We start from the raw sequence: 26,663 nt of genomic DNA, 5'->3' as shown, positions 1-26,663 counted from the left end.
AAACAAGGGTAAAGTGATGCATGTCAGGGCAAAAGCATCTTAATTTCACATATATGTTCATGGGGTCTAAACTGGTGGAAGACCTGGAACAAGACATTGGGGTTGTAGTGGATAGCTCAGAGAAGTTGTTGATCAAGTGTGTGGCAGCTGTGAAAAAGGGATCATTAGGAAAGGAAGTGAAATAAAACTTCCAATATCATACAAATCTATGGTGTGATCATATTTGAAATACTGTATACAGTTCTGGTTTTCTCAGCTCAAAAAGGATAGTATAGAGGTGGAAAGGAGCAACCAAAATTATCAGAGGGCTCCCCTATGAGGAATGGTTGCAGCCTTTGGGAATTTTTAGTTTAGAGAAAAAGTGAGTAAGAAGTGACGTGATAGAAGTTTACAGAATTCTGCATGGCATGGAGAAAGTGGATAGAGGAAAGTTTTTCTCACTCATGACACTCATTATCTTCCAATGAAGCTGAATGTTGGAAGATTCAGGACAGATAAAAGAAAGTACTTCTTTACACACTGCATAGCTAAACTATGGAACTTGCTCCCACAGGAGGCAGTGGTGGCTACCAACTTGGATGGCTTTAAAAGGATTAGCCAAATTGGGGGATAAGTCTGTCAAAGACTCCTAGCCACTATGGCCATCTTCCACCTCCACTGTCAGAGGCAGTATTCCTCAATCCCAGTTGCTGGGAATCACAGATGGGCAGATGCTGCTTGTAGGCTTCCTATAGGCAGTGTTTGAAATTAGCCAGGCGCCTGGTGCATTTTGCACCTGGATATCGGCCACTTGTGACCAAGTAAAGATGCCTTGGTGCCAGGATGGCACCTGACGTCTCTATCATCAGGAAGTGCATGCCTGGGGATCATTGGTTCTTGACTGTTTTCACACACTAATGCGACATCCTGTAGAATTCTATCAGTTAGATTTCTATCAGTCAGAATGAATTTCAGGAACCAAAAAGTTGTATTGAAAAATATAACTTTCAAGCTGTCTGGCTCAAAGATGGCAACTAGCCGTTCCATTTTGGCAACTGTAACCCTGGTTTAAGGAGTCACTTGGTGCCTAGCTTATATATCTGAATTTCTAACACCGCTGATAGGCATAGGTTGGTCATTGTGAGAACAGGATGCTGGACTAAATGGACCACTGACATGATCCATCATGGAGCTATATGGTGTGGATTTTACCAAGGTTTATTTTGGAGTGCAGGAACATATAAACTTTAGTTCTCTCTTAAGTTTAGTAATTGATCTGGTTTTCAAACTTTCATGTCAATATGGAACTGGGAATTACTGGCCAATTTCTGCTTTTAGATACTAAAATATGTGATTCTTAGCACTTTATTAGGTGGAGTGGGGAACATGAAGATCTCCGGATGTTAAGACACCAAGACTCCAACTCCCATCATTCCCAGTTATCCTGGCCAAAGGTCAGGGATTATGAGAGTTTTAGTCTGGCAACATCTGGAGGGCCACAGCTCCCCCACTTCTGCATTAGGAGCTCATGGTATCAGAATTTTCAGAGTATATGTTCTTAAAAGTACTGTACAGTAACATATCATTTTGATGAAGAGGGAATACCTTATGAACAGGTTTAGAATTTCTAACTGTAGTGCTATCATTTTTATAGGAATTCTGTGGGCAACTGAAATGAAGGATTTCTATGCATTTTCACCAAAGCATCCATTGCTGCTGTTGTCCACTGTGATATAAGGGGTAGCAGCACTACAGGCATTCATATCCCTGTTCCAATTATTGTCTTGCACAGCTCATTTCATATTCTTCTACTGAAGAGAGATGAGAGTGAAAGGGGATACCTGGATTCATTTTTCTAATGTTGCAGATATCTGTTCAGTTGTGCACATGGTATGGAGGAATACCAAACTTGCATTATCCCTACTAGTTGTACTTCATCCCCCAAAGCAGTTTTAATAATATATTGCAGTTTCATATGTTATTTTCACTAATATATGGATTTTTATGCACACATTGCCAGGATGTATGTATTTTTGTACACATTGCTGGATAAATGCATTACAAAATTCAGATAAGTGTGAATTTCATAGGATGGCTGTGTTTCATTTGTTCAGTATGTGGTAGCTTTAAATACAAACTTAATTGCATTTTTCCTCCATCCCTAGGTTGGGGGGCACTATACTTCAGTGGTTCTGATCCTACCTTTAATAGCTATTTCCAGAATGTAGTTATTCATGGCCATTGTTCAGTGTCATGATAATTGTATTGTTATCCAGGTTGTTTTAGCACCTGCCTGAAATTGCTGAGAGCCGTCATCTGGAGTTTTGTAATGAGGTGTTGCCAATATGTTGATGACACCCAGCTGTATTGGAGGAGGTTGAAGTACTAGGCGTATTACTTGGAGGTGGTGAAGGTCAGCCTTTGGGACAATAAATTGAAGCTGAATCCTGAAAAGGCAGGTGTTCTGTGTTCCAAGTGCTCAAGTTTGGGAGGTGGGAAGATGGCCCATTCTGGACGGGGTTGCCATCACCTGGAAGGAGCAGGTCTGCAGCCTGGGTGATTCTCCTGGATCCAGCACTATCACTCAGGTAGCCTCGGTAGCTAGGAGTGTCTATTTCCAGCACTGGTTAGTTTGCTGGCTATGGTGTCTCTTGGACAGAGATAGTGTTGTCAATGTTTTATGGTATCCACCTCTCTTTTTGAAGTTGTTTTGCTGCATTTGAAATGGTTTTACTTTTTTATAATAGTAGCAGTTTTTCTGTTTTTATCATTGTATATTTTATTCTTATAACCTGCCCTGGGACTTTATGGCAAAGGGCGGGCAAGAACTCTTATAAATAAATAAACATAATGAAGCAGATTTGTGATCTGTATATATTTTAGTGTTAGAAACTCAGATATATAAACTAGGCACCAAATGGCTCCTTAAACCAAAATTACAGTCACCAAAACAGAATGTCTAGCTGCCATTTTAGGGCAAGATGGCTCTAAAGTCACTTTTTACAGGGACAATCCTATCTCTTTTTCATAATGGTGACATGGGCCATTCCTAACATAGAGATATTCTTCACAATTTTGAGCAGGGCAGTGGGGTGGGGTAAGTGAAGATAAGCAGCAACAATTAACTATGTTTTTCACGGCTTTTGCTTAGGATACACAGAAAAAACATTTTGGTTCCTGAAATTCATTCTGATTGTGCAGATAAAATCTAACTGATAGAATTCTACAGGATGTCACATTAGTGTGTGAAAATAGTCCAGATTCAATGATCCCCAGATGGTGGAGATGTCAGGCACCATTCTGGTGCCCAGGCACCTTCACTTGGTTGCAAGTGGTCAATAGTCAGGTGTAAAATGCGCCTGGTGCCAGGCTAATTTTGAACACTGATATATTTTTATAAGAATAAGCAATTGCTTTTGTTTTTAAATGATGTCTTTAGATATCAGTGTGTGAACCTTCTTAGAAGGGGCCTTCCCTTTGGTGTGGGAAAGAAGGGGTAAGGGCTCTTCCAAAATGGCATTTCACCCTCCACAGTTTTGTAAATGTTTGTATTTAAAAGAATTCCCTAAAAAAAGTTTGTTACTTGATTAATTAGGGACATCCATTCAACCAGCTTTCTCCATCATGGTGCTGCTGTCTAGACATTGTTTAACTTGAACTTTATCAGCCCCAGCCAGCATGGCCAATTGTATAGGCTGATGGGACTTGTAATGCAACAAATTCTGGAGGGCAGCAGGTTGGAGAAGGCTATTTTGAATCATTCAAAAGGGGTTTAACAGATTGATCTAAATGATTGGCCAGCTAAAGTTCACAGCCCTGACTTTTACAAATGGTTTGGTTTTTCTGAGTCAGCAAGGATCAACATCTAGCAAAACAACTTTTTTGGATATTGACAAGAATGTTTAGCAGTGAGCTTGTTCTTGAAATCAGTGACATAGCTAAAGCACTGTTTTTGTTTTCCCAGGCATATTTGCCTGGTAGTATCATTGCTATCCTCTAGGTGCCAGGTAAAGGCTATTCTGTTCATCTATGCTTTTAACACTGTGATTCCGCCCCCCCCCAATGCTGTTTTTAGATGATATTTATGTAATTGATCTGAATTTTTGTAAGTTAGTTTTAGGGGGAAGGTGGCCTATAAAGTTCCTAAATAGTAACCATTTGAAAAAGAGCTGTTTGAGCGGATTGGGTGTCAAGCAACAGTACACATCAAGTTAATTTTTTCCCTTTATACTTACAGGTTGATTTAGGAAACAGAAAAGTCAGAAGAGACTTGAAACTCAAAGCGATACTGCAAAACAATATTTCTCTGAATTGAAGGCTCATTGTGGAGCTATCATGAGCGATGTTACAATTGTGAAAGAAGGTTGGGTTCAGAAAAGGGGTAAGTGTTGAATTAAATAATATACTATCCTGTAAGAATTGTTCATGGATAGTGGCTGTATTTCCTCCCCTTCATTTAGTAGTTGTTGGTCTGTGGTGTGGGGAGGCAGCGATGTGTGCACCTTTACCAGGCTTCAAGCTACAGCTGCTGCAAAGCATCTGTGTTGCAGCTGCTAGGGGCTTGCAAGAGAATTGGGAATCGAAGGTGAGGCCCAGCCTCCATCAGGTGGCTGGCAAGGAGCTGGTTTGGAAACCAGCATGGCTGTATTTAAACAGCAGTTGGTGGTAAAAAGGGAGATAGGGTGAAGAAGAGCAACTAAGAAGAAAGGACAGTGGAGAGGAGATGGCTGGGAAGATAGAAAGAGGAGGAAAGGGGAACAAGTGGGCCAAAATCCTTAGGAGACAACCAAAGGACAACATGAATCAGGGTTTTTAACGGGGAACCTGAGGTGTGATTCAAAAGGAAGTGGGGAGACCCTGGAGGTAGTGGGGGAGGACGAGGACAGAAGGCCATACCAGGGTCCCGCTAGTGGTTTAACTTCTCCCTTGGTAAATGCAGCAGTAGATCAACTGCTCTGAGTGAGTGAGGAGAGGGCAGTTCTCCATAATCATCCATGTGAACTAGGAGCTGTCCAGTGCACATGAGCAGTTTATGAATGCAAACCCTGCTCCCTTAGCCCAGCAAAATAAACATGTACAGTGGTACTTCGGGTTAAGAACTTAATTCGTTCTGGAGGTACGTTCTTAACCTGAAACTGTTCTTAACCCGAATTACCACTTTAGCTAATGGGTCCTTCCGCTGCTGCTGCGCCACCCCGCACAATCTCTATTCTCATCCTGAAGCAAAGTTCTTAACCTGAGGTACTATTTCTGGGTTAGCGGAGTGTGTAACCTGAAGCATCTATAACTTGGGGTACCACTGTAACTGCAACAGCAGCCCAGATGATCTAGAACAGTGTTTCCTAGGACTACCTGATCTTTGTAAATTATATACTAAGGGGATTGATGGATAATAGCTGTTCTGAAATTCTCTCCCACCCGACCCATTCATAGTAGTATATTTATGCTTTTAATAACAGGTGTTAATGGGTAATGTGAGGAATGGGTTTTACTGCCCTGAACTGCCTGTATCTTATATGCGAGTGCATATTTTTCCTGGTGTATATGCTTTTGTATACTATGGTAATGTATGTTTCACTTGTTTGTCTTGTTGAGTCCTAACTTCATGTCTATAACAATAATGTGCTACTCATGGAAGCAATAGGGAGACCCTGGAAAACCTTTGGAGGCAGTTTGAAAAGGGGCAGCCTAACAAAGACGTAGGCTGGATCTAGATGCATCAAAGAAGCGATTCAGTTAAGTGGGAAATCCTGTTGGCAAAAGACACGACTCCACAGTGCCATCTGGTGTCAGTGTTATAACGCATATAAAGTGCTTTATCTTTACGAATGTAGCTGAGTCCAGAATCTCTTACCTGGTGGCAGCAAGTATCACAAACAGTGGAAGGGTGGGTGCAATCAGAGGGGTACATTCTGTTGTGTCCAGATCTCTCTTCCTAAAACAGCATGAGGCCCAGGTGGTTGGGACAGGCCCATTACAGGTAGCAGCACTTTAATCTGAAGGCAGTTTTAACATATTGCTTTGATCACACACATGAATTACTAAGAAGTCTCACTGAGTTCAGAGGTACTTCCTGCAAACTAAGAGTTCATTGATTGCAGCCTTTATCTTTCTCATTTCTAAATATATATGAATCTTAAGAAACTGTTTTGGATCACTGTGTGACATTGCTTTAGCAACATAGTGTTCCGTAACTCTTATCCAAATACTATCAGAGAACATTGTGCTCAGACCAATGTTCTAACGGTAAAATGGTTTAAGTAGCTCAGTGAGTTTAAATTGTTCTTAGTGTTGAAAAAGTTAAAATCCATTATATTGAATCTAGAAGTTGAACAATTTATGGGTAAGATCCCCTTGCTGTGCACCCCTTGGGCCACTGGTTCTGGAGTGTCTCCCAACATTCAGGAGCAAATTTGGAATGGGGGGCTGCAGAGGGAGAGAAGTAGAAGAAAGAAAACCCATTTCCACAAGCAGAAGTTCTTACACAAGCAGGATGCAACAATTGGATATTACCCAATTTAATAAAAACTCTACACAGGAAGGCATCATATGCATATTCATGCATATTGATATAAAATGGTGAGTTCTGTGCATTTTGTTTTAACATACTTTTTTTGTTTTCTGTTTTATCTGTTGCTTGCCGCTATTTTTAAAACTTGTTTGAGGGTAGGGTAGTGTTACAACTTCAAACTGGACAGTGGTCCACATTCTGGAAAGCATGTATGTATTCACGCTTTCATGTGTGCACAGAGGCAAAGGCTGAATTACATAGTAAGGCACAGGTATGCTCTTTCATGCAGACATGCAAGTGCATTCTTTTTCTTAGTAAAAGTTCTAAACATCAGAAGCTCTAGACTGGCTTTGTAGTTAGGCACTGCTCTCTGTTTGGGTGGGAAGGGATCCAGTTATGTCATGATCAGGAAATGTTGGTTTTTGCTATTTTGGGCCCCTTCTGTGGAACTTGCTAATTCATCATCTCTGCTTACCTGGGAGCAAAGTAAGCCCCACTGAACTCAATGCATAGGATGATGCTGAAAACAAATTGGGTTTGGGAGGTGGGTTGCAATTGTGGCTAAACCTGATTTGAAGGGTGTCTGAGTGCTATTTTTGTGCTACATTTTGCTGTGCAGGTTTTTAGAGATTTCTGCCCCCACCCCCATCTTTCATCAGGAGCTGAAAGGTGCTACTTCCTGATTGGTCAATTGGGATTCTTACAGGAAATTAAAGGAAACAACAACACACGCTTTGTATACAAAATATAGCATTTCAGAAAGAAGCCTTAATCTTCCTTCCTGCAATGTGTATGTATGTTCCTGTGTTAATTGGAACTTCCTAGTAATGGTTGTTGTTGTTGTTAACCAGGGCTGCTGCATCAAACAGCTGTGCAAACCTTTGAGAGGCAGAGATGTGAGAGGGCATCAGAGGAGAGAGGGAAGGAAAGATGAACAGAGGCCAGTGTTGCCCACGGCACCCCTGACCATCATTCAAGGCACCCCAGGGCGCCACGGCAAATGGGTTGAAAACCACTGGTATATTTACACTGAGGTAGTCAAGATGCCTGGTGACAGTTTCTGATGTCTTAAGAGACACTGTTGCTGATATCAGCCTCTAAATGGCTTTTTTCTTAGGCAGTGGTTTCAAATCCCCCCCACTTGAAACTTGCTAAGGAGAATGTTGGACTACTTAATTATTTTTCTTCCTGCTGTAGCTGCTGTATGATTTTATTGCTTCCTGTATTCCTTATACAATATAAGAAATAAAAGAACTAATAAAAATCAATATGAATATTTAATGTGATGGATGTGCTGCCTGAGATATTTAAATGCAGATCCACAGACCATAGTTTGGGAAGCCTGTATTTCTGATTGCTTAGACACTTTAACTAAGCTTGTGTTACTTTACTTTGGTAAAACCTTTACATAGGGCATCCTCTCAGACTAACACAGCCACCAGCTGCCTTTTCATCTTCACCAGACATACGTTAATAACACCCTACATTAATACATCCAAGCCTCAGCTTCCTCCCCAGCTTTTCCTCACATCTTCTTCATCAAACTCCTTTCTTTCCCAACTCCTCAACTCACAAAAATCTCAACTGACTACTAGAACCTCCAGCCAGCAGAGCCTGTTGTCACCCAGACCAATCATAATGAATTTACCTGATCTAGGCTCTGCCCAATAAATGCTCAAAGCAATGCTCTTTCCCTTTCCTCTCATAACCTGTCACCACAAGGCTACTGCTTAACAGGAGTAAAACAACAGTATCAGTACAAGGCCTTGAACTTTGACAGTCAGAGGTCCCAGAATCTTGCCATTGATGATTCTTTTTAATAAATGACATTTGTAATAAGTGGGATTAATTACAGCATTCCAATATTTTGTCAGCCTCCAAATGCTGTAAGAAACAACTCACTTTTGGGTGGCAGGCTGGAAAAAATAATATCCTTGGGAGCCTGCATTAGGCACCTGCGATTTCTGCAGCCCTGAACTTACTTAGATTGGTATTGTGAATTACTTAATTCTAACCATACAATCATCTGCATATCTGCTCATAAATAAATTTCACTGTAATTAATGGGGCTTATACCTTGTAAGCATGTGTAGGATTGACCTCATCAATTTTGTGGTCTTTAAATTTCAGGGTCAAGAGTAAATAATTTCAGAATACAATAATAAAATATTATCAGCACATCTCCCATTCAATTACCGTATTTTTCGCCCTATAGGACGCACTTTTCCCCCTCCAAAAATGAAAGGGAAATGTGTGTGCGTCCTATGGGGCGAATGCAGGCTTTCGCTGAAGCCTGGAGAGCGAGAGGGGTCGGTGCGCACTGACCCCTCTTGCTCTCCAGGCTTCAGGAGAGCCACACCGCCAGCCCCACAAGCTCGGGGGACAGCGGGGAGGTGCAGCGCGCCATCCCGCTGTCTCCCGAATTGGTTTGGAGACTGGCGGTGGGGAGAAGCCCGCTTCTCCCCGCCGCCAGCCCCGCAAGCTCCCAGAGCGATGGCGAAGCTGTGCGCAGCTTCGGGATCGCTCTGGGACCCGTTCTGGGGGCGGGGGAAGCTCGGGCTTCCCCAGCCCCGCAAGCTCCCAGAGCGATGGTGAAGCTGCTGGAGCCCAGCAGGACTTCGCGCTGGCCTCCAACGGCTTGCGGAGAGCTGCCTGTTGTGGGGGCTGGGGTGGGGGAAGCTCGGACTTTCCCCACCCCAGCCCCGTGCCTGGGAGGAAATTTTTCCCCCCTTTATTCCCCCCCCCCCCAAATCTAGGTGCGTCCTATGGGCCGGTGCGTCCTATAGGGTGAAAAATACGGTACATCTCCTATTATGTATACAAATCTTAATTAACTGGTGTGTTATCTTTTTGGAATAGGAAAACAGGAAGTTTAAAGGTGTATGCTAGTTTTTACCATGCAGTTATTTATTTTTGCTGCTTTGTGATGTAATTTATGGAAGAGAACAATGGAAAATAAAAGAAAAATAGATTTAAAAACAAAGTTGATTGTGCACTTAGTGTGCAAATTATACCAGTGTGCTTTCTGTTTTTTAGAAAGAAAAATCACAAGCTCTGATTGTTTGAAAAGGATTTAATTTGAGTAGCCTTAGGAAGTTTTTGAGTCCTCTCAGTATACTAGAAAAACCAGTCCTTTCCTCTCTCCCCTCTCCATATTTATATTTGGAAGTATAGCTGTGATACATTAAATACATACAGTGATACATTTAATACATACAGTACGTACATAGAAACATATAATCTCTGTGTTCCAACCCATCCCAGAAGTAGATCCAGAAAAGCTCTTCTTTTGCTATTTTAATTTAATGTTCTTAGGCCTTGTTTAGTTTTTGAAAGCCTGAAAACTTGAAAGTTTGCAGTCTTGACTTGGGGGGAGGGGTTAGTGTTGCAAGGTTTGGGTCTGATGGTGTGTATCCTTTGACACTGCCATCACCCAATAAGTCTATGATACTTTAAGCTTGCAAGTGTTCTTCTGACACATCTTAAAATCCTTACAAGGATCAGAAGAAAAACTCTTCTAATCTTACTATTTCTTTTCCCTAGTAACTTTTTTTAGCTTTATGTGGGGTACAATGTCAGAAACTGCTTAGTCAGGCCCCATGTGGTTAGCCATGATGACACAACTTCCTAGTGAAGAACTCTTTGAACTTACTCCACTCAAGGTGACCATTCCTTATGAGCAGAAAGAAGTATAAAAGATTTCCTGTTTGAGTAGAAATTTCCTTGTTCTATAAGATCTGCCCAATCTACGGTGTATCTTAGTACACTGGTACCTCGGTTTAAGTACTTAATTCGTTCCGGAGGTCCGTTCTTAACCTGAAACTGTTATTAACCTGAAGCACCACTTTAGCTAATGGGGCCTCCTGCTGCCGCTGCGCCACCGGAGCACGATTTCTGTTCTTATCCTGAAGCAAAGTTCTTAACCTGAAGCACTATTTCTGGGTTAGCGGAGTCTGTAACCTGAAGTGTATGTAACCTGAGGTACCACTGTATTCCAGATGTTTCTTTGAGTCCTGCTGCCTAACCTTCTTGCTTCCCAATGTCCAGCACTGAGACAGTGCTCTTAAAAGTGTTTAGCAGTGCTTTTCAAGTGATAGCATTCTTGCCAACTGATATGCGATGTTCTATCAGTTGAAGAGTTTTCCCTTCTATCCCTCTCACAATTAACAGACCACCCCATATGTAAGCTTTAATGCTTTACTGACTCCAAAGGTTAGATTAATGTGCTATTCCATGCAGCAGCAAGAAGAACACAGGTAGAAATATTAGGTTTACAAAATACAGAGAAATATTTCTGAGCATGTGGTCTGGGCTTGAACCCAGATGTGTTGCCTGGTCAGCTTCATATGGTGGAAGAGAATGAAGTAAGAAGCTTCACTTCCTCCTTCATCAGAGTTGAGGGGGCAGGGCCTAACTGAACCTAGGGATTCAATTCTGTGGTCTTAATCCCTTCATGCATTAATTAACCATAAGCTTGCTAGTTATATTTGACTGCAATTTCCCACAGTTTGCTGGACCCCCTTTTAGAACTTGGCTCAGTGGTCTCACATATTTTTTAAGAAGAAAAACTGTTCTAGTCACTAAGAAAGGCAACCTTTGATAATATGGTATAAAAAGTCTCTGATACAGAAGTGCCTAAAATTTAAAGATACAGGGTGGTATTCAACTATGTTTTACTGATAATAGTCCCATTGAGATTAGTTAACATGATAGTTGAGTTCATTAATTTTTATGAATACTAGCCACAGTTTGCATTTGTTTTCTGTTACTGTTTACAGTGGTACCTCGGGTTACATACGCTTCAGGTTACATACACTTCAGGTTACAGACTCCGCTAACCCAGAAATAGTGCTTCAGGTTAAGAACTTTGCTTCAGGATGAGAACAGAAATCGTGCTCCCGTGGCGCGGCAGCAGCAGGAGGCCCCATTAGCTAAAGTGGTGCTTCAGGTTAAGAACAGTTTCTTAAATAAAGAAAGAAAGAAAGAATATTTTTACCACTCAGTAAAAAGCTATAGGGATATGTTGACCCAATCTCCACTCTCTTATTAGCAGTTACTCAAAGGTCTTCACATAAAATATATCCATATATTAAAAGCAGTTTTAAAAAATGAATATTGCTTGTTGTTTTTTCTAACTATATTAATTTTTATGAAATATATAAGATTAATTTGCTTCAAATATCTTTATGAAGTCACAAATTTTCAGAATTTAGAATGATGTGCAGTAGATACTTAATTTTTTTTAAAATAAAGCAATGTAATATATATCATAGTGAGTCTGGCTTTGTTGTTGTTGTTTAGTCATTTAGTCGTGTCCGACTCTTCATGACCCCATGGACCAGAGCACGCCAGGCACTCCTTTCTTCCACTGCCACATGTAACAGTCTCCTCTGAATTAGTAGCAGAGGATGAGGATCTCAGGAGTTACCAGGCAAATGGAGAAAATCTTGGGCTTTTCAGCCTTGTAAGAGAATTCCAGATCTCATCTATTCATTTATCTCAGTGACCACATGTTCAGCATTCAGCATTTGACTCATGACTGCCAGTAAGCTCCATTTCACCTCTCACTTATCTGTAGCCCCCAGCTTATGTTTTAAGGAGAGCTGACTGGCTCAAGGTACATTCATAGAATGAGGTAGGATACATGGAGAAAGTGAAGGAAGAGGTGCACCCGCAGAGAGTTCTGTAGGTAGCAAAACAGAAAAATGGGTAAGAACGTAAAAAGAGCTCTGCTGTATTTGTGAAGTCAGACAAACAGGGCATGACTGCAGTAGCCTGCTCTTGCCTTTGTTGCTCCCCAACTTATATTCAAAGACATGTTGCTTCTAAAATTGCTCAACAAGATGAGGGTATACACCTGTTGTCATGTGTAGAGAAAGACTGTACAGTTCTTTCAAAGAGCAGATGAGGCACTAAACCTGTTTCCACATTACAACTTAAGAGTTGCAGGTGGGAAACCACCTGAATGAGGTTTTCTCCATGCAAAATAATTCACATAAAAAACATGCATTAGCAAAAAGGGTTGTTATGATGTGCACCTTTTGAGATAGCCTTCTTCTTCTACATTATTTACATTTGTACAGTTAAGAGTTCCTGGTAAGATGTATGCTGTTACAAACAAAAATGAAATATTTTTAAAATGTGTAACCAAAATGTTGTGTTTTTTTATTTTGAGGAAGTGTAAATATAATGTTTAAGAAATTGATAAGCAAAAGAACATCTGCTTTTTAAATGCTGCTAAATGATAATACTTAAAAGGTTAAATAAAAACTAGAAAAGCTTTGAATTTTGAAGTATTTACAACAGCTAGTAATATCACTTACTGAAGACATTTTTGTCAAAGTTGAAGAAGTTAGAGCTAATTAATTTCTTGGGAGACATATGATGAAATAGTAGGTGTGATAACATATTTGAGTAACATATGGTCGTTATGAGGCACCTTTCTAATGCCTGAGCAGCAAATTAAAAATAGAATTTTCATTTTTTCAGTATGACTTATAAAAGGTCTTTGGTATACAGTATTGTATTTAACTAGGTTTAGTTTCATTGTAAGTTAACTTTACTACTTCATATTTGTAGTGGAATTATGAAATCATACTTGGAATATACTACTTCTTGTGGTCTGTCAACTGTCTATATAATGCTCAGTCCTGAACCTAGATAGGTCTTTTGGTTTTTGCATAGAGATTTCAAAGAGAAGACTTCCTCTCAAAAGCCCCGAAAAACCTGGACCATTTACCTTATACTCTCCCTGTATCTGCCGACTTGGGCACTGAATTCTTCAAGGGAGGCCTTTCTTGTGAATCGGCCAACGATTGAAGCCTGTTGTGTGGTAACATAGGATAGGGTGTTCTTTGCGTGGGAACTTTGTTTGTGGAATTCCCTCCCATTGAAAGTATGGCTATTTTCCTCTTTCCTGACTTTCTGGTGTCAGTTGAGGATAAATATATTTACTCAGGTTTTTGGAGGGGACAGAATTGAAGTTCTGTTACTTGTATTTTACAACCACTGAAGAACCTTTTTATGGTTCTTTTTGTGATTTTAAAATATACTGTTTTAGTTCTATTAGATTGATTATATTTTGTATACTACACTGAGATTCTGTGAAATGAAGGGCAGTCTAAAAGTACTATTATTATTACTACTACTAGCTAAGTTTGCTGGATGTGGTAGAGCAAGGCCTAGAGGATTTTGAGTACTAGGGTTTGGCAATATCTGTTTTTCAACATTGTGATATATCATCAGCTAAGCATCATGATATACTGAAGTATCGCAATGTCTGAAATAAGGATGGATCTATGCAGAGGCATTGACTGGCTTCATGGTTTTTCCCCTATTGTGATTTTTGCATAACACCCCCCCCCACACCCCCCACACCATGATCCACAATATATTACCAGGTCAAAAATTAGAAACTGATATCACGATACGGGTTTTAAACTGGCTTTGGATGATATATTGCCCAGCCCTATTGAACTACTTTCCTAATCTTGTGTTTTTCTTGTTCCTCACTGTCCCATTCGTTATTGTGGCTCTATTCCTCAAACTGATCATAGCCTCTAGGCTTTTAGGATGAAGTAAGCCTCAATATATCCACTCACTTGCTTGTCCTTACCCGTTCTACATTCCTATCAAAGAATTTGTCCAGCTTCTAATGCTTGACCAGGAGTCAGCAAACTTTTTCAGCATGGGGCCAGTCCACTGTCCCTCAGACCTTGTGGGGGGGCCTGACTATATTTTGGAAAAAAATATGAACGATTTTCTTCCGCCCGCAAAGAGGCCTGAAGATGCTCCACTTTACCTGTCCCAGTTGTTGTCCCAATAGCCGCTGTTGGGTTTCTCCAGCCAGCCAGGCGCCATGGCGGGGTAGGAGGCTGCATTGGTTGGCGAAGACAGAAGCAGCATCCCCGGCGGAGGAGCCGCGGGTGAAGGTAGGGGAACTGGGGCGTCGCCGGAGCTTTTACCCACTACCTGCTGCTGCTGCTTCCTGAGAGGCACTGCGGAGAAGAAGACAGAGCCACCCATAAACGGTGGCCGTGGCCACCGCAATGACCTACCTGAACGCCATGGGAGGAATGAAGGAGGGACAGAGGCAAGCGGCGATGAAGAAAGTGCGTGAGGAAGCAGCGCTTAAAAGGGGTGCGGAGAAAGAAGGAAAGGTGGACTGAGGGAGAGGGAGGAGGAGCCAGCAGCCGGCGTCACAGCGCCCCTTCACAGCGCCACCCTGCTGAGGCGGGCAGGCAGGCGAGCTGACTCTTGACGGTGCCCACTGTGGGACAAGATTGCTCCGTCCCTGAGGAGAAAAGCACCACCATGTGAGGGAGAGGGAAAGAACGCTCGCGCTGGCGATCCACATGGCGATTCCCAGAACGTCCGTGGGCCAGATCTAGAAGGCAATTGGGCCTGATCCGGCCCATGGGCCTTAGTTTGCAGACCTATGTGCTTGACCATACAGTGAATGAAGCACCATATTCCTCAGAAGCTGTTATACAGCTCAGTATATAAAGCAAGATTTTTTTATATGATTGATCATCACCCAGCCAGCCTGCTTTGTAGGCTCATGCATAAAAGTCCTACATTAGTAAAGAAAAAGTGTTTTAAACTGTGACACCAGATGGTGCTGTGGAGTCCCATCTTTCGCCAATGTGATTTCCCATTATGAATTTTACAACGCATTTTCCAGGAACGCTTTTTTGATGTGTCTAGATTCAGCATGCAGTTTTGTATGCCACTTTGAGACATTTAATGTAGTAACAGGAAAAAAATCAATAAATAATAAATGATAGCAGTTATTTAATATTACCCTCTTACTCTCAAGAAAACTTATCTGCAGAGAAGCCGCTTGCAAAGGAGCACCCGCAGAAGTAACACCTGCTGCTCTTGGTAGGGGATGGAGAGGAAAGCAGAACAATATCTTAATACCCCTTGCCCCTCTTGGCTATTTAATTCAGAACTGGATCCAAGGTGGGGCAGGTGGTCCTCGGGGTGGGTTACCCTCATCTGGGAACCTGGATTAAGCTCATAGGGATGATGTGGGTTGGCCTAACAATAAAAGCTAATTGTGTGCCTATTTCTGTTTTATTGTTGTGGCTGTAAGTTTTTTTCCAAATGTATATATGGGATGCAGATTTTTAATAAATAAATAAACCAAAGTGGTCAAATAGCCAGAAGCCTGCATTGTTACATACACTTCCTGAAAAAATATATAAAAAGATTTAAAATTCCAGTATTTCAGGAATTTTTAGTAATTTTTAAAATAAGCTTCACAGCAAGGCTATCACACAAGTGCATAAAATCTGGACTTCTAAAAATCATTTGGAAGGGCCATAAGAGTCACAAATAGAAGCAGAGGAATCCTACAGTATTTTTTCAGCATAAATAACATTTAGGAAGACTGATATAGCCAGTGTTGTTGTTTTTATTGTCATCTTCTCAAGAAAAAAGGAAGCAGTGTTGGCTTTGTTTCCAGTTTTGTAGGCTTATGAAAGTAGTCCAGACAGTTGTTTGACCTCAAATAGACCTTTTAGTCTCTGGCTTGTCAGACGACACGGTCAACAGGGAGATCACAGTTGATTGGCATTCAGATCACAGGCAGCTACTAGGCTCAGTGCATAGCCAAATACTGCTTTAGGATTTAGACAGAGTCACTTTGGCAAAGCAGCCTAGTTGTCAGAGTAGCTGGTGTTTTCTTAACGAACTGTTACATAATGGAGAGACTGAATACATGCTGCTTTTTATTTTTATAAATATAAAGTGTATTTACTCCAAGAAAACAAACATTTTCCCTTGGGGAGCACACCATCTGGGAGTTGCTGTCACCTTGGCCACTGTTCCCACCCCCATGGACAGCACCTGACTTCTGCTACTGCTGCCCTACTTTCTCCTCTTCAGGTCTAGCCAACTTGGATGTGCCATTACCTACTCTCTCTCCATGCTGCCCTGGTTATACTGTTTTCTACCCCAGCTTACCAGGCAGTGTTGAGGAGTGCCTGCTGATGTGGTTCCAGCTGCACCATGCTGTCCTCAGTTCCCCTAATGGGACTTAGAAACAATTGGGAAATGAAATTACAGTTGGTACCTTGGAAGCAGGCACTTTATTGTGTAGTGCCCCCAACGTAAAAAAGAGAGACAAAAGGGGATCTTGTGACAAGCAGTACCAGTGGTTGGTCATGCTGCAGCAGTAACTGGTGTGTATATATGGCTACTCATGCTGGGTGCTGTCTGTTTTGCACCATCTCCCCAGCATCTGCTGCTGACACCTCCTCTAGTGGTCATTCCCCCACTCCGGCTGTGGGACCCTGTAAATGGGCCCCAAAGTCCAGCCGTAAGAGAAGTACTACTTCAAATTATAATCTTTGCTTTTACTCATTTAATTCTCTTACTCATCTTTGCTGTTGTTTTGATCTGGTAAGTTTTTATTAATCTCTAAAAGTCCAGATAGTTCTATAAATGTGCTAGCAATCCTTTTTGTTTTTGATTTTGGGATAGCATTGTTGCCTCTGCAGATTGTGGTTATTAGTTGATGTTTGCTGGTTCTGTTTGTTCATATGTTCCATTAGGGTGACATCATCACCAATCATTCCATCCTTTAAAACCCATTTCCTGCATTGTCTTTGTTTTTGAAACAGGATATATTGAGGACAACTCCGTTCTGTGTTCGTCAAATGAATGTGACAAACCAATAGTGCATCTCAAAAACAATTCCAGTGTAAACTGTCACTTTTCTGCTATTGACTGACTTTTTGAAATTTCTACATGAATGCATTTATGGAATAAAGTTATGCTGTGAATTGATTTTGAAAGTATTTTTAAAAATTGGTGGAAGCAGCTGGCATGTTACATATTACGCCCATTCTTAAACAGCTATACTGGTTGCCTATTGTCTTCCATGCCCAATTCAAGGTTCTTATGTTGACCTTTAAAGTCCTGAATGACCTGGGGCCCAAATATCTAAGAGTGTGTCTTCTTCTCCAGTACCAACTTGCCTGTTCAATACATTCAGCAAGTGAGGTTGTCTTAGTGATGATCCCAGCTCTGAATGAAGTGTAGTGTGGGGGCTGTGGAAGAGCCTCTGTGGTGATGGCTGCGTCACATGGCTGTGAAATGATCTTCCCACTGAGGTGTGGCTTGCCTCTAAACTATTCATTTTGACAACAGGTGAAGGCACACCTCTCTCATTGGGCTTTCAGAAGTGGAGAGGGGCGATGTCTGGTTTCAGTATGACTTTGTTGCTATATTACTTATGTAGATATTTTACGTGAACTGGTTTTAATGATTTTATTAAATTTCATTACATTACATACTACCCTTTGACAGTTGTGCTGAAGGGCAGTTAAAAATATAGTAATAAATAAACAAATAATTTTCACTGCAGTGCATCAGGAGTTGATCATCCTCTCAAAAGGAAGAAAAACTACTGTACAAAAAGAGGAAAAATAAACCAGTTATAGAAATTTGTTCAATAGTTTCCCCCTTCACAGAACAATAATTGCAAATAACTGGTAATTCAGTTAAGTGCTGACAAAATTCAGCCTGCTCATAATGGAAGAGGTTGTCTACTAATGTTTTTGCCATATTGTAATTAGTGTGCCTCACCCCCTGTGTGAAATCAGTGCGAAAACAGAAAGGCCTTTGATGAAAGCTGAATTTTCACTTGGCTTAGTGAATTTTATTGTGTAGACGGAATTAAAGGTTGAGAAAAGGAGTGAGAAGTCCAATAAGGAGACTTTTTTTGAAGGAATAATGTAAGTGTTTCTATACAATAATTTGGTAGATGATCAGCTTGAAATGACCGATAGTAATCCATTTTATTGCTGTTTGCTACTAGTTGTTTCAGTTAACTTACAATGACACATTGTGAATTTTTGTACCAATTTCTGTTAGGCCAAACAGACTAGTGAGATCACAGGGAACTGGTGCAACAAATGGTAGCACAAAAATAGCAGTTGTAGCACATGGGGATTGGTTCCTCTTTTGTGAGAAACCTTCTCTTCCACTTCATGTTTGGAGCTGCTGCTATGGAGGAAGCTCTGTTTGAATGCAGTCTTAAAAAGGCAACAGTAACTCAGAATGCAAACATGATCTTTTTTTCAGGTTTATATGCTTCACTGCTCACCTCTTTCACTCCCATAAGATTTGTGCTGAAAGTGTTGGTTGTTGATAGACCTTTGCTCTTTTAGTGAGATAAACTCCTTTGTTAACAAGTATCTCCTTTGTTGGACTGTAATTTTTTAAGAAACAAAATCTTTTTATTTAGTTTATGGTTTGCAACTAGCACTATTGGACAGGTAGGAGGGGGGAAAGTGCAGGAAAACAGCTAATTATAGTAATTGCAGCTGGTTTCAAAGTACTTCTAACAGTTTGTGCATAATGCTTACTTGAAAGCATCAAATGGGCGCTAGTTGTGAAATAGAACACCTGTTTGTTGTTGAGCATGTGTTTATGCAGATGATTGTTGTTGTCAAAGCACCTTGATGTAGAGTAGTCCTGTTTACATTTACATTCTCCCCAAAGGATTAACAGTGTTCTCTCAATAAATTTGCAGTCTATTCTCCTCTCAAAGGCTGCTGTTTGGAGGGTGGTGTGAACGAGGCAACAAGTGCTTGCTAATCACTTGCATATACATAATTAGCAACAGTCTGGTGCACTGGAGTCTTTGTATAACCAGAACAATGCTGATTGGCAGCAGTAGATAACAATAGTTGTGGCAAGATGTTGCCTGCTGGCTGTTTTGAAGGTATCTTTACCTTTCTGTTTGATTCACAGTAGGTTTTTTGAGTTAACTGTGCCACTGCTCTAGTTTCTTATAGTTTGCTTTGAGTTAGCAGCACAGCTGAGCCAAATGACCCAGGTTCTCCTTCCACCATGATCCTAAATTGAATTTATTGGGGGGGGGTCCAACATTTTTTTGTGGGGGGAACTAACAATACACATTCCTCCCCCAGTCTTTATTATGTTGGTAGAACCCATCACACAATCATATTTGATATCATACTTACTTGTGTGTTGAATACCTGAATCAGTGAGAAAGTTTTATCTCCACATACAACCTGAAATTTCTGCGGGTCTCAATGGACTACAGGGGGTGTAGCTGGGCCACCAGCCAAAGCTGATGGAAGGCACTCTGTGCCACTGAGGCCACCTGAGCTTCAAGTGACAGCAAGGGATCCAGAAGAACCCCCAACTTGTGTACCTGCTCCTTCAGAAGCAGTATAACCATGGTGAACTCCCATCCATCTGGTCTAGGGAACCACCCACCAACAGTGCCTCAATCTGATCTGGATTGAGCTTTAGTTTGTTTGGTCACATCCAATCCATTATTGAGGCAAGCCAATGGTCCAGCACATCCACTGCCACACCTATAGATGTAAAGGAGAAGAAGAGCTGTGTGTTATCAACATATTGCTGGCAAGTTACTCCAAACCTCTCAATAACCCCACTTAGTGGTTTCATGTAGATGTTAAACAGCTACCTGATCTTCTCCTGCAACTGTTGGCTACTTGTGTATATTCCTGTTTCGTGAATTCCCCTTTCTTCCATTTCTTATAAATGCACTTCTTAAATCTCAGCTCATCTATAAGCTCCTTAGGTAGCCACACTGGTTTCTTTGGATGCTTCCCAATCTTCTTTCCTGCTGGAATTGTTTGCATTTGTGCCTCCAATATTTCATCTTTAAGAAACTCCCATTCATCTTGGACTCTCTTTGAATATTTCTGAACATGGACTCCCACCCAGTAGTTCCTTAAGCTTCTTGAGACTAGCCTTCTTAAAGTCCTGAGTGCATGTCCGACTATACTCAGCTTTCCCTTGCCTCTGTATCATGAAACCCAAGAGGACATGATAACTTCTTCCCAAGGTTCCTTGTACTTCCACTTTATCAATCACTTACTCCCTGTTGGTGAGGACCAGGTCCATGATAGATGATTCTCTTGTTGCTTCTTCCACCTTCTGGGAAATGAAATGGTCAGTGAGGCAATTGAGCAATTTGTTGGACCTTACATTCTTTGAAGAGTTTAAGTTCCAACAGATATTAGGGTAGTTGAAGTCTCCTATGACTATTATAACTCCTTTTTGAATGTTTGGTAATCTGCTCTAGGAAGGCATCATCCAAATCTTCAGTCTGGCTTGAAGGTTTACAGCAGATACCCACAGTAAGGTCACTGTTGTTTCCCTCTCCTACAATTTTTACTCATATACTCTATCGGCCTTCCAGGTAATGGATCTCTTAACAAGTGTACATATAATGCTCCTCCTCCTCCCTTCTTGTTTTGTCTATTACTTTTGAACAGGTTATACGCCTTAATTTCTCCATTCCCATCATGAGTCATCCCACCAGGTTTCAGTAATGCTCATTAAGTCATATTTGCCACCCCGTATTAAGAGCTCCAGTTTGTCTTGCTTGTTTTCCATACTCTGTGCATTAGTATGGAGGCAACTGTAACCATGAGTCATTCCTTCCAGCTGCTTCCTTCTTGTAGTTTACTGGCCTTTAGCTGGTTTCTGTAGCACCACTTCAGTTTCCTGTGCATCAATGAAGCTATTATCCCCAGTACCAGGTGTTCCCCTGACATGTGTAATATTGTCTCCCTCACCCTCAGGATTTCGTTTAAAGCTTTCCTGATCAAGTTCACGAGACGCTTAGCAAACACATTATTGCCAACCACTGTGAGGTACAGCTCACAGAAACCATGGTCTAAGAAAACAAACTTTTCCTGAGAACACCACCTGTGCAGACAGTGTTTTACTTCCAGTATTCTCTCTTCTTCCTGGGCCATGACCTTCAACAGGAACAAATAATGAAAAAACAACCTATGCCCCAAGGCGCTTCAGCTTCCTTCCCAGAGTCTCTTAGTCCCTTGCTATACATCAAAGGCTGTGTCTGGCATTACTGTTTGTACACACAAGAATCAGAAGGAAGGCGTTGTGGTTACTGGACTTTATAAGATTTGGAAACTTCTCTGTCACATTGTGAATCTTTGCACTTGGAAGACAGCACACCTCCCGGGACATCCTGTTACCTCCGGACACTGCTTCCTCTCTCTCACTCAGTAGGGAATCACCTACCACCACCATAAGTGTCAAGGACTGGCTGAACACTGAGGAGTGGTGGATGGATTCTGATGAGTGGGCTCTGGGAGAAGAGGGGTTGGAGACTCACTCGGAAGAAGGGATCAGTGAATTGCAGGAACCTGTAACAACCGGAAGACAAGAGGCAGAGGCAGGAGAAGCTGCAGAATTGGAGCGAGAAGAACAGGGTCAGGAGGAGGGAGAGATAGATCAGGCTGCTATAGAATCAAGGGCTTCCACACATGCTTCTCCTGCTCCACTGTCTCCCAGGACCAGAAGAGGATTGAAGCAGAGGACTAAAAGGTTAAATGCAGGTGGAGTCTTCGTCTGCTTGTGTGCGGGCCTCTCTGTTGCGGCAACTGCCTCAGTAATTGCATACCTAGGAATAGCTGAGAGACATAGGACTGATGGGCTTCCTTCCCTTTCCCTAACTTGCAAGTTTACTTTTGACAGTAAAGAGTTAATTCCTCACTGGACATTCCATGCCTGTCAACAACAGGTCTCTTTCTCCTCTAGGGAGTGGCAGAAATCATTCTGTGCACTATATCTTCCACAGCTATCTTGGTGTGTTCTAACGTCTGCAACTGCTGTCCTTGCGCCTCTGGCCCATAATTTATGTCTGAGGTGAGGGCATGGAATCTATTTTGCAGACACAGTGTGGCTCCTGACAGTTCTGCTTCTGTGTGTCACATTCCTCCAGGGGTTCGTCTCCTGCAATGGGTGATCTTCCTTCCTGGGGCTCCCTACCTGCGTTGCTGTTCCAGGATAGTTCATTCTGCTCTGTTGAGAAATTCCTCATCTTGACCAGTAGCTGAAAGTTTGAATAGGCAGGCTTCAAGTTGTTTTACCTTCTCTTCCAGAAAAGCAAGCAGGTTTCACTTGCTGCAGATGTAGTTTTGTACATTCTCAGACAGGAAGGCAAACATGGTACAGGTCTTGCAGGTCACTGCTTCAGCTCTCTTACCATCCATGTCTCTTGGTCCTACATACACCATTGGACAATACTCTGGGCCTCCCCCTCAAAATGCCTTCGCAAATGTCCTGGTCACGATCTCCCAGATGAATGTGTTTATACATTTGCAAAAGTTTCCCCTTAATCCAAAACCCTTCATAAATTCCATACATTTCCTTAACAACAACCATTCTAGCCTGTCATAAGCCTTTTTAGTGCCCAACAATACATATGCAGCCGGAGTTTGACTTTTATTTATGTGGCCTATAATATGTAATGTTCTTCATGTACTTATTGTTAAAGATCTTAATGTATGTGGTGATGATTTCATTTATTCTAGTAGCAAATAGCTATTACTACAGTGATCCCCTTCATGGATCACTGCCTTGCCGTGGCGAAGGGGCTTGAATAACTCAGAGAAGCTATGAGCTATGCCGTGCAGGGCCACCCAAGATGGACAGGTCATAGTGGAGAGTTTTGACAAACCTGATCCACCTGGAGCAGGAACCGGCAAACCACTCTAGTATCCCTGCCAAGAAAACTCCATGGACAAAGACAACAGGCATATAAAAGTTATGACGCTGGAAGATGAGCCCCTCAGGTTGGAAGGTGTCCAACATGCTACTGAGGAAGAGCGGAGGACAAGTACAAGTAGATTCAGAGCTGATGAAGTGGCTGGGCCAAAAGCCGAAAGGACGCTCAGTTGCGGATATGCCTGGAAGCGAAAGGAAAGTCCAATGCTGTAAAGAAAAATATTGCATAGGAACCTGGAATGTAAGAACCATGAACCTTGGTAAGTTGGATGTGGTCAAAAATGAGATGGCAAGAATAAATATTGACATCCTGGGCATCAGTGAACTAAAATGGACGGGAATGGGCGAATTCAGTTCGGATGACCATCATATCTACTACTGCGGGCAAGAATCCCGTAAAAGAAATGGAGTGGCCCTCATAGTCAACAAAAGAGTGGCAAAAGCTGTACTGGGATGCAATCTCAAAAATGATAGAATGATCTCGATACGAATCCAAGGCAGACCTTTTAACGTCACGGTAATCCAAGTTTATGCACCAACCACTGGTGCTGAAGAAACTGAAATTGACCAATTCTATGAAGACTTACAACACCTTATAGAAATGACACCAAAGAAGGATGTTCTTCTCATTATAGGGGATTGGAATGCCTGGCGTGCTCTGGTCCATGGGGTCACGAAGAGTCGGACACTACTAAACGACTAAACAACAACAAAAGCAAATAGCAGTGTTAAAATTTTGCAGTTATGGAATCTGAATGATGTTGCATCTTTATCTTTCCCTCTTGAATTACAGTTATCTTGCCCGTTTACTGTTCCTGTGACGTCATTAAATTAATGTTACCAGATTTTTTAATCTCCCCATCTCCAATGAGCAACTTTGACAGGTGGGTGGAGCCACCCATTTTTTAGTCATGTGATGTGACCTCCAGTTTCCTGTGGGGAAGTGGTGGGCACAGCCAACAACAATCTCTTTTACTTTTGGCATTTGAAATTTATACAAAGTTTTAAAATACCTAATTAATTCTTCAATTATATCGTCTCTGTAATCTCTGAGCCTCTTTCCTTATTTGTAATGTTGGTTAGAATTTGCCAAATCTTCCTGCTTTTTATGTAGTGGCACTTTGTCATCTACTACCTCCAAACTTCTCTCCCCCTCTATTTGTAAGGCCTCATTGGACAACCACTTTGCTTTCTTGCATTTCCTTTTCCTTGGGATGGTTTTTGTTGTGGCCTCCTGTATAATGTTATGAGCCTCCATTCATAGTTGTTCAGGCACTCTGTCCACCAAATCTAAATCCTTAAACCTGTTCCTCACTTCCACTGTGTATTCATAAGGGATTTGATTTAGATTGTATCTTACTGGCCCAGTGGTTTTTCTACTTTCTTCAGTTTAAGCTTCAATTTTGCTATAAGAAGCTGATGATCTGAGCCACAGTCAGCTCCAGGTCTTGTTTTTGCTGACTGTATAGAGCTTCTCCATCTTTGGCTGCAGAGAATATAATCAATCTGATTTTGGTGCTGCCCATTTGGTGATGTCCATGTGTAGAGTCGTCTCTTGTGTTGTTGGAAAAGAGTGTTTGTAACTTCCGGGTTGGCGCCATTGTTTAATGGCGGATTCCCTCCGAGCTCCGGAGGGAATCGGCTCCGTAGCGTCTGGGTCTGGCCGCTGCGGCGAAGCCGGGACCCTTAAAATCACAGGCGCGGATGCCTGTGAACACAGAGACTCGGCGGGCACCATTTGCGCCCCCCCAATCCGCGACGGAGCCTTTTTAAAGGCTTCGGAACGGAGGCAGGGTGAGGCGTGGTGCTGAGAGTACTCCCTCGCCTACGGAGTGAAGCCGCAAGCCATTGACAGAGAGCGCCAACTTCTTCCAAGACCGATTGGACTCTAAAATATAAACCCGTGAGTAATACGGAGATTGGAACTTTAAAAATTTGTAATTTTGGATTTGGAACGAGCGGGAAGGGGCTAAAAAGGAAGTTCACCCCCCCCCTCTTTGTAAACAATCTAAAGCAAAGGACTGGGCAGCTAAGGTCGAGAGAATCTGTTTTTTGTTTTTTAATGAAAGATCCTGACTTCACGGTTTTGATACTATAAGAAGATCTACTGGAGGATAAAAAGAATTTTGGGAGCTGAAATTTCACACCCCCCCCGAGACCCGGGAACGTCCTATGAGAAAGCCTGTTGCATTGAAGATTTTGACAGCTGTCAAGTGAGCTGCTAGTCAGCTAGCTGTCAGCTGGAAAAAGAGAACATTGTTTCTGCTGTTTTTGCTGGTTTACTTGGTATAACTTGTTGAAAATAAGGAGGGCTGATACAAAATAACTGGACTTTTGGTTTTGAGCTGAAAGGAACAACAAGGAACTAAAATCCCCCTAGAGGGGTAATAGGGACATTACATCACAAAAATGGCTGGAGTATGTAAAATCCAAGCAGAATTGGACAGAGCACTCGTTCTCTTGGGAAACTTGCAAGATGAGTACAATGCTTTGTCTACAAAGGTATCACTACTACACTGGACAGTAAACAACAGTTTTGAGCCTGATAAGGACTTGAAACAGGAAGCCCATTCAACTGAACAAATAAATGAAACTGAAAGTGTAGATACGATGGAGCAATATGTTGTTTTTGAAGAAAATGAAGGAGGAGCAGGAGATTTGCAGGAGTCAAAGGAGAGTTACAATATGAGGCCTGACATGATGATAAAAAAGGATAATAAAAAGTGGATGTGGAAAGCCTGGTCTGAATGGGAGTCTGGAAAATGGAGAGATCCCTTTTGGAGGAGATCTGAAGACCTGAGGATTACAAATTTGTTGGTGAAAGCTGGAGCTTTGGGGACATCTGGATTTGAAAGAAATTTGAAACAAGAGTTGGAGCACCCCATAGGCTTTGCCTTTAAGTATGGAGGACTGGCTGGAAGCGACATGGATTCTGTTGGGCCGGAGCCCCTCCGAGACTTGGGGTTTAACATCAAGGACTATCAAAGAGACCGGCAGAAAGGAACTGAGAGAGATATAAGGGCCTCGGATGTGAGATCTCCAGGCTAAAAAAATAATAATATAAAGACTGATGGATATTGGTTGGGGACTGGAACCGGGAAAAGGGTGGGTGGAGGTTGGGAATCCAAAGGGTACATAAGGATAATTTGCTTTTTATATTTTTTGTTAGTGGTAAGGAAATTGGGTAAATCGTGGAAGGGAAATTTTGGTCGACTTTAGGAAAAAGGTTTAAGAATAATCAATGAGGTATAAGTATTGATGTGTAATTTTAATAAGGTAAAATTGGTTTCTTTTCTTTCTAAATTAATTGAAAATAAGGCTGTTAAAAATAAATTGAAGAAATGGAAAAAAGAAGTAAAGTAAAGCAATAGTATGTTGGAACAAATGTTTAAGCTAAGGTAAAGAAATAAGTTAAGGACTTGCTGAACTGACAATTTAAATTGGAATACAAGAAGGGGAGGTGTGAGGAAGTCTGAGAAATAAGGTTAAGAATAATAAGTATTAGAAACTTTATGTGTTTTTTCTATTTTTTTTTGTTTAGTTTTGAATGTTATGTATTTTTGTGTTTTTGTTTCGTTTATTTTTTGTTTTTGTTTGTAGTGTGTTATTGGAAAATGCTAAT

The 26,663-nt window shown here is 41.6% G+C and overlaps 1 protein-coding gene across 6 annotated transcripts in view; it reads left to right on the top strand.

The window, feature by feature from the left end:
• Positions 1–26,663, top strand: part of AKT3 (AKT serine/threonine kinase 3) — a 104,215-nt gene that overhangs the window by 5,401 nt on the left and 72,151 nt on the right. For all 6 annotated transcript variants that reach the window (XR_008329627.1, XM_053382677.1, XM_053382679.1 and 3 more), the window contains exon 2: positions 4,217–4,360. Coding sequence is in view for 5 of the 6 variants with exons in the window: in XM_053382677.1 (XP_053238652.1) it covers positions 4,315–4,360 (46 nt within the window). In the remaining variant the exon portion in view is untranslated. The remainder of the gene's footprint in view (positions 1–4,216; positions 4,361–26,663) is intronic.

Source organism: Podarcis raffonei, chromosome 3 (assembly GCF_027172205.1).
Source record: "Podarcis raffonei isolate rPodRaf1 chromosome 3, rPodRaf1.pri, whole genome shotgun sequence".
Lineage (NCBI taxonomy): Eukaryota > Metazoa > Chordata > Lepidosauria > Squamata > Lacertidae > Podarcis > Podarcis raffonei.
The sequence above is the reverse complement of the archived record's forward strand: the minus strand, read 5'-3'. Positions and strand labels throughout refer to the sequence as shown.